Source organism: Gavia stellata, chromosome 1, assembly GCF_030936135.1.
Source record: "Gavia stellata isolate bGavSte3 chromosome 1, bGavSte3.hap2, whole genome shotgun sequence".
Classification (NCBI taxonomy): Eukaryota; Metazoa; Chordata; class Aves; order Gaviiformes; family Gaviidae; genus Gavia; species Gavia stellata.
In genome coordinates this window covers 76,251,363-76,267,627 of record NC_082594.1, presented here as the reverse complement: position 1 = coordinate 76,267,627, position 16,265 = coordinate 76,251,363, and the positions used below count along the sequence as shown (strand labels likewise).

General features: G+C 41.8%; 1 protein-coding gene across 1 annotated transcript; it reads right to left on the bottom strand.

Moving 5' to 3' along the window:
• Nucleotides 1-3,839: 3,839 nt before the first annotated feature.
• AKAP17A (A-kinase anchoring protein 17A) lies at nucleotides 3,840-11,684 on the bottom strand. The gene is made up of 4 exons (XM_009810252.2): nucleotides 10,752-11,684; nucleotides 8,554-8,702; nucleotides 7,196-7,436; nucleotides 3,840-5,766 (listed from the first exon to the last, which is right to left on the bottom strand). Exons 1-4 carry the CDS (start codon nucleotides 11,511-11,513, stop codon nucleotides 4,843-4,845), a joined length of 2,076 nt encoding a protein of 691 aa, XP_009808554.2. The 5' UTR covers nucleotides 11,514-11,684; the 3' UTR covers nucleotides 3,840-4,842.
• Between the last annotated feature and the right edge of the window lie 4,581 nt (nucleotides 11,685-16,265).

Below are 16,265 nucleotides of genomic sequence, written 5' to 3'. Positions count from 1 at the left end.
AATAGGGCTCAGAGGTCTCTTTCACTGCTGCCAAGGCTTTCCAGCAGGCATGAACACAGTGCTGTCCAGTAGAGTTGCCCAATCCATGACTTCATGGGATCTACACCCCATATTTATACCACACTAGTCCTGCTCACTGGGGAAATTTACCCACTGCTGAAGGAAAAAAACCATACCAGTAGAGTGAACCTGAGCTTTTCCCAGCAACAAAGGCTGATCTTAGAGTAAGCTTAAAACTGACAGGTATGGCTGCCTGACACAGAGCAAGAAGTTGGGAACTATTTGAGTTCTTGGCTTTGCAATGGCATGGGATGAGCTCCAAAGTTTGAAAGCAGGACAAAAAAAATGAAGTCTAACGCATGGAATAAGCTTAACACTTCCGGAGGAATGACTTGTACTGAAGTCTTCCATCTTCAAGGATTTCCTTCCCCATCTCTACCCTATACCCCTGGGGCTGCCATGCATTCAGTCAAGATGAAAGCTGACATCCAGGCTCCAACTTTTCGAACGGTAGTCTGATGGAGAAGAAACAAAGACTTACAGTCTTGCTCACCCAGATCCTTGATGTTGTGATAAAAACAGTGAATAAATCTATATTCCTGCTTACAACCCAGGGGAACAAAGCCACCAAAACAAAACCAGACCCTGAACACTGACAGACAAATGGAATAAGATATGTAACTTTGATGCAATGGGACATAACAGGCAATTTATGACAAGCCTAGGCAAAGAGAGTCAGGTTACTACTGGTACATAATCCTTACTGACCAGTTTCAGAAGTAAATAGGCAGGTATCTTTGCAGACATTCTCACTGGATTGGATTTCTAGCAGCTAAGGGCCTACCAGTAGAGGTAGCATAGTAGCTAAGTCAGACTCTATCCAATACTCAACCATACCAACATAAATTCAATGTTTCAGAAGTATTTATTAGTTTGGTATGTCTTTGACAAGTATTAGTTGCTAAATCCTATACTGTTGTTTCCTTAACATTTATATCAGAGCCTGCGACTGCAGTGTGATTTAAGCACTGTAAATTTAATTATTAAAGAAGAACAGTAGTGTGGATTATTGGAACTCCTTCATTGATTAGACCAAAGTTTGTTGACGAAAGTTTGAAGCCCATTTCAAAAGGACATTGCTTTAAAGCAGCTAAAACAGCAAAGGACAGACATTAAATACTTATCTTTTCGTATGAACTCAGGTCGATCAACAGACATACACTGAAATGGAATAAAAAAGACCAACTAATTTTATCTGCTTTTAGACATCTCTTGAAAGTCAGTCTTGCAAATCCAAGCAATCAGGTAAGATTTAAGCAATCAGCAACACAACATTCTTCCAGAGTAGGGAAAAATATCAGTTACTTCGGCACTTCAGCTTCTTGAAGCCATTATAAAGCCTGCCGGTATCCTAAGTTCTTTCATTTGAAACACGAAGACCCCTAGAAGATACTTGGTAGAAATGTACTGACTTACAATAATTACAGAACAAAGAGTTTATTATCAAAAATTATATTCTGTAAGTTATTGCATCAGCAAGGTTTTCGCAGTAGTACAAGCACATACCTCAGCCATATTAAAAACCTGAATAAATTATATTGGGCATGGCATAATTTATATTTGTGACCTTACTAGAAGATTACAGTTTCAACTTTTCTCAAGTTTCTTTGCAGTTCAAAGCCCATCATCGATGAAGACACAAGCAAACTGATGCCCAGTCAGTCTTAGAGCAATGGCTACCTTGGAAAGACAAAAGCCCCCATTTTTATTGTTGAGCATGATGTTATACAGCACACGATATCCCTTTGGTCAGTTGGGGTCAGCTGTCTCAACTGTGTCCCCTCCCCTCAGCCTACCCATTCAGGGGGGTGTGCACAAAATGGGAAACGGAGAAGGTCCATTATCAACAGTTTGTCACAAATCCAAAACGCAGCACCATACCAGCAGCTATGAAGAAAGTTAACTCCATCATAGCCAGACCCAGTACAAGGACACGTGATGCAATATCCATTTCAGAGGATTCAGCACTGAAAAGATTTTTGGAGAGCTTTGATGCAAAACACATACCTGAAGCAACAATACTGCTAAGTGTTAGACCAGAAAAAACTCTGCACTGAGCAGTTACTGGGCAACTACTAGGAGTTTTAAGAGGGTTTGATTGGGTTCAGCTGGCCAACAGAAAGAGGACTTCTTCCACATTCCCTCTGATTTTGGAAAGTAAGCATTTGCAAGTAGCTTCAAAGCACTTTCTGGCTTTTCCTTCTGAAGCTGCTGTGAAAAGAAGAAATAATACAAGCACTATAAACAACTGAGTTACTTCACGTTACTGTACTTCTAGGACACTGTATGAAGCCAGTGCTGGAGATGGTCTGTTAAGCTGATCAAAGCCTGACAGCTGAATATCCTCCACACAATTATCTTTTCTAGCCTGAGAAATTGCTCTAAACATCAAGGGAGCTTATGGAATTTAATCATTTCAGGGTGGGATATGAAACCTGCTCTCGGCACCTTCTCTGGAGCAAAAAAACCCTATCAAGCACAGTCTTTTTTAACATCAACTAACAATATCTCTTGGATTCTTCTAGTATGACTCCAACACTTTTTGGTGACTGCCACTGCTTTAACTGCTTCCACTCTTCGCAATTACACTGCATTCATAGCTTGATGACTTCCTGAAAGTAGCATTATGAACTAGCATCTCCCTGATTACTTACATAATGCATCAAGAGCCCCACCAACATATCACTCCCAGTGGAAATCCACAGTAGAAATACACTGCAGAAGTACTAGTAAGAATGTAATCCTGAGCTCAAAGACATTGGTACTGACAGCCATTAGTTAAACTTCTCACATAACTGCAGATAGAATACACTTTTTTTTAAAAAAAGTGGTGTTACCATGGACAGTGTGTCAGTATTTAAGAGCAGGCTAAGCAGAATTGCATGCATTTACAAACAGGCATCCCACCAGCCTTATAAAGCACTTGCAACCAACATTAGATTGGATTTCAGCTAAATCACTACTAAAGATGAATTTATCGTCAGGTAGACAGGCTTTTAACACTTTAACAAAGATAGTAGAAAACTGAACTCTCCACAGAAAGCAACTGCTCAGAATTTAAGAGACTGGTGGTGTTGAGATGATTAGATCACAGAATCACTAGGGTTGGAAAAGACCTGTAAGATCACCAAATCCAACCGTCAACCAACACCACCATGCCCATTAAACCATGTCCCACAATGCCTCATCCACACATTCCTTGAACGCCTCCAGGGATGGTGACTCCACCACTTCCCTGGGCAGCTTAATAGAGAGATAGATCAGTCTAGCTCTCATCCCCCAAGACAGTGCTGAAACTCACAAGAGAAGTCACAAAAACTTGAGAAGTAACATAATTGGAGATCTTTAAACACATGAATTGCCAGGAAGATAAAAGAATTTCTACCTTTTCTTACCACAGAAAGTAACTACAAAGATCTCAGCAGCATGGTCTAATAAGAAACAAACCCTGCATGGATTCACTGAAAGCAACACAGACAAACTCAGCCAGCCAGGGATCCAGCTGAGCTGCAGCACCAATGTGCTCCTCAGGCACTCCAGGAAAGGGATGCGCTTTGATTTCATGCATCAGTATGAGGAAAATGGCATCTGAAGGCTGTAGATAAAGAGCACACATCCTGCTGAATTAACAGTTGACATAGCTGTACATAACAGGACCATCAAGAAGAGTGGCTGAGCTTCATTACTCAAATGTGACAAGTGATTTTTTTAACAAATGTTTTCTCATACAACACTTCTGCAGATTTTAATATACTGACGTATGAAAACAGCAACTTCAGTTCACTGGAAACAGTTTTCTTTTTAATTTTACCATGAAAAGGCAAAATAAACTCTTTCACTGTCATGTTATAGCTTTTAATATTCCTGAGCTGCATTTTAGAAGCAAGAGTATTCTTAAATGGATTTAACAAGAGACACTGCAGCCTTACTTTCCAACACCACATGTAAAAATATTCTAGCAAGAAGGCCTCTTTTTCAAAAGACAATGGTTAGCTCTGTCTGTACCTGAAAAAATGCTTCAAGTGGCTCTATGCTACCTGAAGTAATTACAAAGCCAAATATGTCAGCAAAATAACAGAACAACTTTCCAACCATTTTATCACTGCTTCTTATTTCCTACATCAGTGTGCCTCTCTTGCATGGAAAGTATTATTATACAAATGGCATTACATGCCAAAATAATTTGGGCCACAAAGCTTGGCACCATACAGACATACGAAGGAATCATAGCAGTTTAAAATATATCCTGCATATCTTTATAGTCAGTTTTAAGAACTATATGGAAGTCCTGCTATCCATCTCAATCAGCAAAAACTCTACTTTGTTAAATGTGATTTCATTTAATGCATCAGAAAGCATTTTAAATCAAATCTGTATGTAATAGCTTGTCGCATCTGGAGTTCCTATAACTGGCACCCATGTACTTCTCAAGCCAAATTAGGTGATACAGAGATAAAAACTAAATCGACTAAAATTAAGGTTTAGAAAACTGAAAATCAAGAGATCAGGTTGGCTTTTAGCACTGTAGGAACTCGAGCAGAAGCACAGGTGGTTATACCTACACTGTGGTAGAAACCTAGAAAGAGACAACAAAGCACAGAAGAACATCAAAAAAAATCAGGCATCTATTTTCTTGATTTCAGGGACTAGATGCAAGTTAAGCATTGGTTGAAACAAACATGTTTTCTATAGCAGTCACACCGATGAGGTCTCATTCACAACCTTCTGGCCCTTTTGTCCAAACACAGCCTTTCCAAGGAGTCAAGGCCTCCACTACCCGCTTCAAGTACTCCTTTGCTTACTCAGTGATCTCCTCCGGTGCCTTCGTCTCCTGCTTACGCTTCTGCGACTATGACTTCTTTCTCTTCTGTCTCGTTTACGTTCACTACTGCGAGTTCTTCTGTAACGTGAACGTCTGGGGCTTACACTTCTTCGACGAGGACTATGGCTTCGTCGAGGACTGTAACTTCTGCTAGAGTGTCTATAATACCTCCTTTCTTTCCTGCGCTTTTCATCCTGATAACTCACGTCTCTTCTGTGTCTGCTCCTCTCTCGTTTACCCTTACTCTCATCAGTGTGTATGCTGCTACATGAACGGCTCTTTCTTCTCCTTGGCTCTGTGCTATGTTTGCCCTGCTCGCAGTGCGAGTCCTTCCTGCAGGTATTCTGGTCACAGCTAGAGAGGCTCTTCTGCTGCTGGTTATTGGTGGGAACACATGAAAGTACCCCTGAACTTCTTTTCTCAGAACACCTCTCAGAGTTTGTGGTATGAAGTTTCTGACCTTCTTTGACCTGAACTTTGTCATGAATGTTGCCATTCAAGTACTTGCATTGAGTGTTTACACTCTCAGGGGATGCTACTTCTCTTTGAAAGCCAGGAGCCAGTTTGCCTGTAACAGCCTGTCCTGAGGTAGAAGTGATGCAGCTAGATGACACAGTGTGTGGAACACCACTAGGGGTTTTCAGCATGTCAGACTGAGATGCTTCGGTTTCTTCTTTGTTTTGATTAACTGCATCCATTTTCTTGATCAGAAGATTGTTCAATAGTTTCTCCCTCAGTTCCTTTTCTTTTCTCTGCAACCCCAGTGCTCTCTCTTTTTCCTCTTCCACACGTTTGAGCTCAGCCTCCTGAAGCCTTCGTCTCTCCTCTAGCTGCTGAAGACGAATCTTTTCTTCATTATGTTCTTGCTCCAAAAGCTTTACTGTCTGAAAGATAGCCAAAGGGAAGGCAAGAGTAAACAAAAAAATATTTATAGACCTGCTCATGCTTCCAAGTTATGGTATAACACAAAAGCAGCAATATGGCAAGAAAATAAAATCCAACAAACAGAATTCAACCATCCGAAAATAAAACGGTTGTTTCCCTCTTAAAGGGAAAAAACCAAAACCAACCAAACAAAAAACCCACTAACACACAACTTTTGTAAGGTGAAACATTAGTATTAGTCCACAAACTTTTTTGAATGTTAATTTCTCCTAGCTGTTTCACAAGGCAAAAACAAAGCTTGGTCTTTATGGCTCCTTAATATGATGAGAGTTAACACACAAGCTAGAACAACATGGGAAATTTGAAGTAGTAAAATACATATATCAGGGTCAACACTTGAAGGTTTCAGTCAAATTTGAAACATGAATTTTTCTTAAATGATTGCAATCTGTGGTTCATAGATGACTTTACAATGAGTCCATAAAAACCAGCAAATAATTAAACACACACTGTTACATAGAAACTGATTCTCATTTTGTCAACCACTTTAGAAAGTCACAATACTGAAAAAGGGCTTAGTGTAGACCTCAAAATTCTGGGAGTGAAAGAAACACACTGCTCTGTTTTATCAGACAACATTTCTATTTCACAGCTACAAAGTTACAAAGCCTTCAAGAAGTATTCCTCTCTTCTCCTAGCATATAACTGACCACATAGCACTGTATGAGTTCAAAAACACTCCTGAGGTACACTGGCATCAAGGGAAAAAAACAAACAAACTGTGCTTTGCCACACAGTTTTTCATTTCTGCAGAAAATACTTCACATACATTACATCACACCCTAACATGACTTTATCCAAGTCTTAAGCAAACAACATCCTGTTTCATTGAAAATAACAATACTGTTAGAGAGACAGGATCTAACATTTGAAACCTCAGCTGACAGTACTTTTCTATAGAAAAATCATTCTGCACATTTTCAAACATCAAATAATGAAAGCTCATTCTCTGAAACTGCTAAGAATAGTTAAAAGAACTGCTGAAAGCCAGATGATAAACAGCATCAAAACTGGAATTAGAAATAAGGAGTCTTGCATCTTATCCTCTGTGTTTAGTTCACTTTATCATACTTACACATTCTTTTACTGGACTTAAGAGCAAGCCTGCCAAATTAGCTTACAGGTAAAAAACACTATTTGGGACTACAGGTTCAAGCTCACTCTTCCGTCTACCTATATGTGCATATTTTACCAAGAGAGAAATACTGTTTCATTGCACTTTTTTGAATTTTTGATCTAAGGACTGGCATCTGGAAAGGTACTAAATCTGTTGTTTAATGAACAGCACTTGCCACCCCCTCTCAAGTCAGTAAAAGGCTTTGTTCTGCTGGGTTCTTCATTAGCTTCTGAAATAAATATTGAAGTTACCTTTGCCCTGCTTAGCAGTTCTGCAATTAGTCTAATGGACTGAAGATTTCTCTGAGCTAACAGGAGCTTCCTTTCTTCTAACTTTATCTTCTCTTGAAGTTTTTTCTGTTCTTCAGCTTGAAGCTTTTCAAGTTGCTTTTTGTTTCGTCGAACTTCACGATCTTTCTGTTTCTGTTCTCTCTTGCGCAACTTTTCTTCTCTTTTTCTCTCTCTCTCATATTCTTCAAGCTCTCTCTGCTTCCTAAAAAGATACTAATATTTTTACCTTATCTAGGGCAAGTACAGTTTTAGACTCCTACTCTATGTAAAAATATAAATATAAATTTGTTTTTACTTAAGTATTGTTGATTACAGAAAAAAACAGCAGTAGAAACCAGTGAACATTTTAACCATTAGTTGTGATAGCAAACAATCATCAGCCTGTCATTATTTAAAAACAAGTTGGAGTCCAAACATAAACATGGCTACAACAAAAATGTATTTTTTTTTAAACCAATTCGACCAGAGACATAACAATGCATCAGGCAGCTGGACACTGAATCATCAGAGTGAGAAAATTACCAAGCCAATTAATGTGTGCAGGGATTTGGTGGTTTTTATTTTAGTCATTAGGACAAAATGGTAGCTTATGTAAAAGGCCAAGGGTTTCTGAGATCAGGTGTCTAAAGGCACGATTTTTAGGTAATTGAGTATTTTGCAGATTTAATATTTTTAACTGAACATAAGCATTAGTGATAATCTAAATAACTTCACAGTTTCAGAAACTGTTTAATATCTAAACATTAAGCAATGAGAATTCATACATATCAAGGCAAACGGACACTATACAACCTCTGCATCAATTTGCTCTGTTTATGTTTATATTCCGAATAGCTGCCTCATGACATTTGCACCCCTATACATTTTCTTAAAATGTCACAGTTAAGATATGCTTGTATCCCATCCCTTTCCTGGAAAAATACTGATGTTAAGAACAAATGAGCTTTATAATATCAAAGTTACTTAGCAGCAGAAATAGTGCATAATTTTCTATTCTCCATTTACAATGCACATTCTTCCATCAGAATGACTGCACATCATCTAAGTTCCCAGCTTTTGGAATTACAGTTCAAGAAGAAAAAAGAAAAAGGTGTAAAAAACACTTCTCCAAGTCTCACAATCCCTGAACCCTATTTCCTCAAAAGGACCACAGTATTCTCACTCAGTTTTAAGTGCTTCACTTTAGCTACCGGAGTAGAACTCTGAAAGGAATCTTGGTTTTAGTTCTTTTCTATCCATTGATGCTGATATGAAAGAGCAACTACAGTTTTGTTATGCCTGATTGTTAAAAATATAACTGAGCAATAAGCAATAAATACCTTTCCTCCTCTTTTTGTTTTTCCTCAGCTTCTTTCTCTTTACGTTTTTGTTCTTCTCTCTGTTTTTCAAGCTCTTGAAGCTTTTGCCTTTCAAGCTGACGCTTCTTAATTGATGCATCACTGAGGTGTTTTGTTGAGTCAAAAGAAACCTTTACAGGATACAATTGAAAACAGGTTTAATTAGACAAAAAAAAAACCCTCCCTGACAACCTACGCAATCCCCAACAATTTAACCCGACAACTAGGAAGTAAATACCTGTACACTAGCACAATCAGGTACCAGTTTACACTTTTATGTGTGTCTGACATCCAAAAGTAAACCCTAGTGTGATTTAGGCCCTGGCTGTCCAATGTTTTCAACCTGTCAGAACAGGAACATACGGAACTCTTTCCAGTCATGTATGCTATTAGGGACTGTACAGCACTAGGCAGAAATGGACTTAAATAAAGGCTTCCCTTTCTGTCTAAAACTGTGATCCTTAAGTTCAACAGAGGAAACAGTTCTACAACATTCAGCACCTGGTTCAAGCAAGTGTCTCCCCAGCAATTCTAACACCAAGATTCCCAAATTGAGGTACACTGGGCTGAACCTCCAAGTTTTAGACTGGGAACACAAGAGAAAAGGAAGTTACACACATCTGAGCAATGAGACCTGGGAAAACGCTCAACTTCCAGGACATATGAGCACATCCAGCTGCACGCTGGAACAGGACACCAGCAGACATCACACCCCTCGTGTCCTAACCTCCCAGTCTAGATACCACCTGCGTGCAGGCCGGCAGGGGTCTACAATACATTCCTGCAGGCCCATCGTCATGGGCCCCCACAGCAGTGGGGCAGAGAACAAGGAGCACATACTCTGCAGTTTAATTCCACCAGGCTCTATGTAAAAATGACGTTTCACTCACAGGCTAAAAGGACAGACAGGGAGAAAAGACAAGGTGGTGTGACCTTGTATGAAAGAGATCTGTCTTGACAGCACAGTTGCAAACACAGCCCTCTCTCTTTCCTATCAATCCCCAGGGCAGCTGCCAGGAAGGCGTGCTTCCTCTTGCACGGCCAAACTAAATTTGGGAACCCTGATCCCCTGCATGTAAACGACAGGTTGAATTTCACATCCCCTTGAAAACCTTGAGGGTCAAGGTACAAACGGTTTCTATGCTGCAGCTGACAAACTTTGGTAACAAGATAAAAGATTACAGTATTTTACTTACACTGACTAAACTACAACTTGAATAAATATTTGCATGTTCCCACATTACACAAAGGAAGACTCAAACTTTTTCCTGAAATACACTTTCTGATTTGATGAATGACTATTGAACATACTGAAATACATCCGCAAACATTTCACTCAAATGATACATAAATGCACAGACCACCTCCAAACATATCAGAACAAGTTTTCTTCAGGCCATGCTTTCATAGATACTACATCTGAACAGACTGTCTTGTTCTCTCCTGTCATAGTTGTATTTTCTAAGACAATGAGGTTACAGAAAAAAAGATCTGGAAAATTCAGTATGTAAATATTATGAATTAAGCATCTTGCATTCACAGGAAACTGTGCTACAGATTAACATTATCATTTAAATTTTTGTGGGGCCTTTCTGTATGTGAAGTACACTAACAATTAACTGTGTATTCCCCAGGCTGTAGAGGCCACATGCTATTAAACTTCAGTTTGGACACTTGTGTGGTAGACCTCATTATCAGTGCAGGGACCAAACACAAAGGCTGTGAGATTCTCCCCCAAAATTTCTATTTGTAGTGAACACAAGAGAGAACAATACACTTTAAAGTCAGCCTTCTGGTGAAATGTGTCTGAACTTGTTCAGAATTAGAATTTTAAGTGAAATGACAAGATTTATAAATACATATTACTTTTTAAAAACTATTTAGCACGTCATGTTCGTATACTTGGTCCTTCCACCAAGCAGTTCTCATTTCTAGAACAGTCTCTCTAAAAAAATAAAAGCAAAACCCCACCCACTTTGTTCATGTAGTCTAGCAACACATTTTTCTTCCATCATTTTCCTTCAAAAATTCTATTATGGCTGTTCCATAAAACTACATTAGTGCTGTTAATGTCATCTGTTGTCATCACTACAGTATATAGATGTAGGTTTTAAGCACTAGGGAAATAACACTTAGTTGTACTTGGTCTGCAAAAAAAAAAAAAGCCTGCAGTTTCTCACCTTTATATTGCAAGCCACTGCTTTGCCATCATCGCCTTTATACATCAGCTTCATCCCTCGCAGGGCGTTCATGGCCTTAATGAAACCTGCATACTCTCGATATTGAACATAAGCTTCAAAATTTAAATGACCTCCAAAACTGAAAGTGTGAAAATTTCTGCCAGTCATTTCTTCTCTGTATGGGTCCAGCATGGGTATGTCCACATTACGTATTTCTCCAAATTTCTTGAAAACTTTTATAAGGACTTCTTCACTTGGCTTTTCTGAGCCAGAGTCCTTTGCTGCAAACCACTTACAAGGTAAGCCCTCTAAGTGAATGGTATCTGGCCTTTCCCCTGGCAAAGTTTCATTCATATCTTTCGCATCACGGAAAAACGAGTCCCAGTCATGTCTGGTAGGAAAGTCAATCTTATATTCTGCAGCACGAACTTTTAAAATGTCAGAGAAGCCACTCAGCTTTATTGTTTTGCCATCAAGGCATGCCAAAAAAGATTTAACCAAACTTTTGTTTTCAACCTCTCCTTCAAACCGGATGAAATCCATTGTGCTTTTAGAAATCCGCAGAGTGGAAAACTGATGAGTTTGCACCATTCCTTTCAATCTTTCCATCACTTCCCAGTTCGAAATGGATTTTCCCGGTTGTTTCAGCTGAGGAAGTGCCACACTGATGGTCATTTTTGTAATGGGTTTAAGGTATAACCCACAGGGAGCACAGAGCTCTACAGCTTCTGATGTATCATGAACTATTGTTGCCGCAGCCATAACACAGAAAAAGCATAGGATAAAAAAAATAAAAGATGCAAGTTTAAGTTGCAGGCCAACAGTAGTCAAATAAAATAGCCCTTATCCGTAAATAATTGAATTCTTTGGCCATTTAACCATTCCCAAGTTAAAACAATGTCTCTTAATACAAGAGTCAATTAGAGAGTTAAAGCTAAGTAGTACAAACATCTTAAATTACTTTATAACCGCTAGAGCCTATAAGTAATTAAAGCTCAGTAAGGCCTCAGAAAAAAACCCAAGAAGCTGATGACAATCTTAGGAATACATGAAGTTGGTATGTGATGGCTCAGAAAGCAGCTACCCTTTCTCAGGAAGGAATGGACTGGTGGAGCAGTGTCACGCTGCTTTGAAGTCTACTTAACAACCAGTAAACCCCAGCAGGCGAGCACCGAGGTGGATCCCACGTTCTCCAGCAGAAAGACTTGGAAGGTGTCTGCAACGAGAGAAAAACGTCCCTTTTCTTTAAAAGCCTGAAGCGCCACCGCCCTCCCTCCGAGCAACGCTGAGCAGCCTCAGCAGTACGAGGCGGGGGAGCGCCGTGAGCCACACCGGAGCCAGCGACCACCACCGGCCGCACAACCCGCCCGCGGGAAGGCCGGCAGCTGCCCCCGACGGGAGGAGCCGGGGCGGCGGGGCGAGATGCCGGGAAGACGCCAGCGGGGAAGGCCCCGCCCCGACCCCAGCGGGCCAGGCCGAGCCGAGCCGAGCCGAGCCGAGCAGGGTTACCCGCACCCTCCGCTGTCGGCTCCCCCACGCGTTCCCCAGCCGCCAGAGCCCAGCGGCGCCCCGCCAACCTCCTCCCCCTAGAAGGGATCCTCCCGGCGCCCGCCTCACCAGCAGCCGGCGGGGTAGGTCGGCCCCACAGGCGACGGCCGCCGGCCCCGCGTGCTCCGCCGCTGCCCCCGGCCCCGGCCCCTCCGCGCGCCGCCGGAACTGCTTCCGCTTCCGCGTGGCGGAACGCTCCCCGGCCGGCACGGAAGCGGACGCGCTCTCTATGGTAGCCCTCTCTATGGCAGCGGCGTGAGGGCGGCGCCTGGCGGCGGGGCGGGAGACTGGGAAGAGAGGAGGCTGAAAACCGAAATGGCTGCTACTTTTCGGTGAAACACAGGCCCTTGTGTCTTGCTTTCCCACGAAGACATACAGTGTATAGTGCGGTTAGTATGCATACACACAGTATGTATGAACAGCTGTGTTTCCCAATAAGGCTTAGTGGGCATGGTGGTGTTGGGTTGATGGTTGGACTTGATGATCTTAAAGGTCTTTTCCAACCTTAGTGATTCTGTGATTCTGTGAAGGTCATTTTCACCATTTCCTTCTAACAGCCTGGGGCACAAGGGCACAGAAACCTTACCAAAAGCCACCCTTCCGAGTGGAGAGCAGAGCTGGGGTGTCTGAGGTCACCAGCTACCAAGGAAGGGAGCCCCCAACTTACCACAGCATCCCAAATGGCAGTAGGCATGTGAGTTAGACAACTGAATTGAGCCTTCAGTGTCATCTTAGGGGCTGTGGGGTCTGGGTCCTGCTTGGCTTTCAGCTGCTGCTTTAGGAGGGTGTGAGCCTTCTCAAATCCTGGGTTGAACCTACTGCACCTTAGCTGACATCTCCAATACCCTAGAGCACCTCGATAGACTCTAAGCCCCTATGCCACAGGAAGCTGAATCCTGTTTCTAGTTTACAAGTAGCTATCTGCATGCAGACACATGAATTCAGAGGTCCGAGTCTTTAACGGCATGATATTCTTGGTCTTCTCAATATCCAGGAATTGTTTCATCAACTGGCATCTGAATAGGAAAAGAATTCCCTTTCTTCCCCCCATGCAGATGGGGAGAAGAAATGGAAATATGGAAAGTATTGATGTGTCTTTACATAATTGTTCACCAATAAATATTTAAGGCATACCAAAGCACATCTCTTGAATGTGCTCTCATCCTGCACTGGTCCTTAGTTTATAGCACTGAAAAAAGGGGTTTAAGTTGCAGTAGTGGGTACAGGAGGCAGTTGTCCATTGTGTACTTGTTTGCTTTCTGTGTCTGCTTTGCCCACTGTACAAATGAGGCAAAGTATTTGATAAGCCAGCAGATCCTCAAGTACAGTTCTTAAATGATCTTGTACTGTTTTGCAGATTACACATCAGAGCTTCGCATTGTAGTTTTACCACTGGCGGATTCCTCATACTCGGGTTCGCCGCAAGTGAAGGATGCAGAAGTTGCCACATACGCACAGGAGAAGGCCTACCTCCGTTCCCTGCGCCACCACCCTCCAGATATGTGCTCCCACGTTCTCAGAGAACCCCAGTTTCAACACTGGGACTGTAGTTGCATGCCCCCACCTACCTCTCCATTTCCTACTGCTCATCCCTAACCCACGAGCTGTTCCTGCTGCTGCTGTCAACCTCCTGCCCTCATCCAGTGACTCACCCACTACAGCAGCTTCCTGCCCCTGTTCCAGCGTTTTAAAACAGGCACCAGGTTCCACTTTGCATAAACTCCCACGACTTGAGAAACTGGGACTGCAGTAACCTTCAGCAGCAGGCAGATGCTAACCACTGTGTGGAAATAATGACTTTGAAGCATGAATGAAAACAGCGCAGGAGGTCACTGTCAATTCAGCAGCTGCAGCGAGACCACAGCTGTTGTGCAGAGGTGCTATTTCACATCGCAGATGCTGGTAATTGCTGATCTTACTAAACCATGCTTTTATGGTTTAGTTAATTACTAGTGTAATTACTACTGCTACCGTGCAACAGTTTGAAATAATTTGTGCTTTATAGTCTGGGAGCCCCTGCACAGTATGTCACACCTTCTCCTACAAACTTGCACTTGGGAGCAGACAAAGCAGATCTAGTTACATTTCAGAGAGTTTCAATAGCAGTACAGTGAGATACTGCGTATGGCAAAGATTTTGAATCCTCTGCATAATGATAGCCCTATCCCCTGAGACTGTGCCAGAAATAAATATTCTGTATTTTAAACTAAAAGAGTAAATCAATGCTCTGAAAAATTACAAAATGCCAGAACTGACGTTACCCATGCCGTGAAATCAGCCACAACTGTGACAGCTTTCATAGACTATTTTTCTGATACACTCAAAAGAACTGTTACAAGCATTACATTAAATAATATTGTAAAACATACGGGCAAGAAGAAGTAGTGATAATGTACGTAACTTTTAAAAGATGTAATTGAGTGTCAGTACTACAGTGCGGCAAGGGTAAACAGTGTCTCTGCTCAAATGCAGTCCTCTGTGTTGGGCGGATGTGTTGTTTTCAATTATTATTTTTTGACTGTAGTGAGATACCTAAATGAGTGAATTAAATGTCTCCCTTTGGGTTTCAGAGTCTGAAGTGAAGGTCAATAAAGCAAGGGTATCACACCTACCAGGAAGAGGAAGAATGAACAGGCAAAGTAAACATCAGTAAGGGACAGTATCCAAGCGCAACTGTGTATGTAAATCTGTTTTTTACTGGAAGACATTGTCTGTCCCCAACTCTGACAAATACATTGCGCTACCGACCTTAAAAAACATCTAGCAGATCTAAAAGCTTGTACCTTTTCTCTGGCTTCAATAGATAGTCTAACAGACGATAACACTTCTGCCTATAAACTTTCTCATCTGTACCTTCAGTAGTTACAACACTGAATCCCACAAAAGTTCACTAGAGGGAGTGCTTGTTATTTACATATCTATAATAGATCTATTCATAAACACAATTAAAATAGGCTATAAACAGCAGATACTAGGTTTTGTATTCATGCCAGGTTACAAGCCATTCTTCCTTTCTTGGAAGAGGATATAATTCTCCCAACTACTCATGGTCTTATCTGTGTACTTCTTCTGCTCTTCCTGAAATGCCCCATTTTCTTGACCTTAATAGTCATTTGCAGTAACGCATGCAAGATGTTACGTGGGTGTTTACAGAAAATAAAACAACAACCCAGTGTAATTCCATTTCCTTTCTTTCCATCTTCCTTCCTCTCCAAAACACACCAAAGAAGAACAAAACCTCTTTTTAGTTTAAAACTTAGCTGTATCTGTTGGAGAATGATTTATCTCCCGTGCTCATTTAAATATTTTCTACTATTTAATATTGAGAAATACTCCTAGTACATGTCTTTTTAGAAACAGTTAGAGTATGTGGCACCCTGTGGCTGCTTCGTTCAACAAGGCCAAGTGCCGGGTCCTCCACAACAACCCCATGCAACGCTACAGGCTTGGGGAAGAGTGGCTGGAAAGCTGCCCTGCAGAAAAGGACCTGGGGGTGTTGGTCAACAGCCGGCTGAAGATGAGCCAGCAGTGTGCCCAGGTGGCCAAGAAGGCCAACAGCATCCTGGCCTGTATCAGAAACAGTGTGGCCAGCAGGAGTAGGGAGGTGATCGTGCCCCTGTACTGGACGCTGGTGAGGCCGCATCTCGAATCCTGTGTTCAGTTTTGGGCCCCTCACTACAAGAAAGATATTGAGGTGCTGGAGCGTGTCCAGAGAAGGGCGACGAAGCTGATGGGGGGTCTGGAGCACAAGTCTTATGAGGAGCGGCTGAGGGAACTGGGGTTGTTCAGTCTGGAGAAGAGGAGGCTGAGGGGAGACCTCATCGCTCTCTACAACTACCTGAGAGGGGGTTGCAGAGAGGTGGGTGTTGGTCTCTTCTCCCAAGTGATGAGTGACAGGACAAGAGAAAATGGCCTCAAGTTGCACCAGGGGAGGTTCAGGCTGGATATTAGGAAAAATTTCTTTAC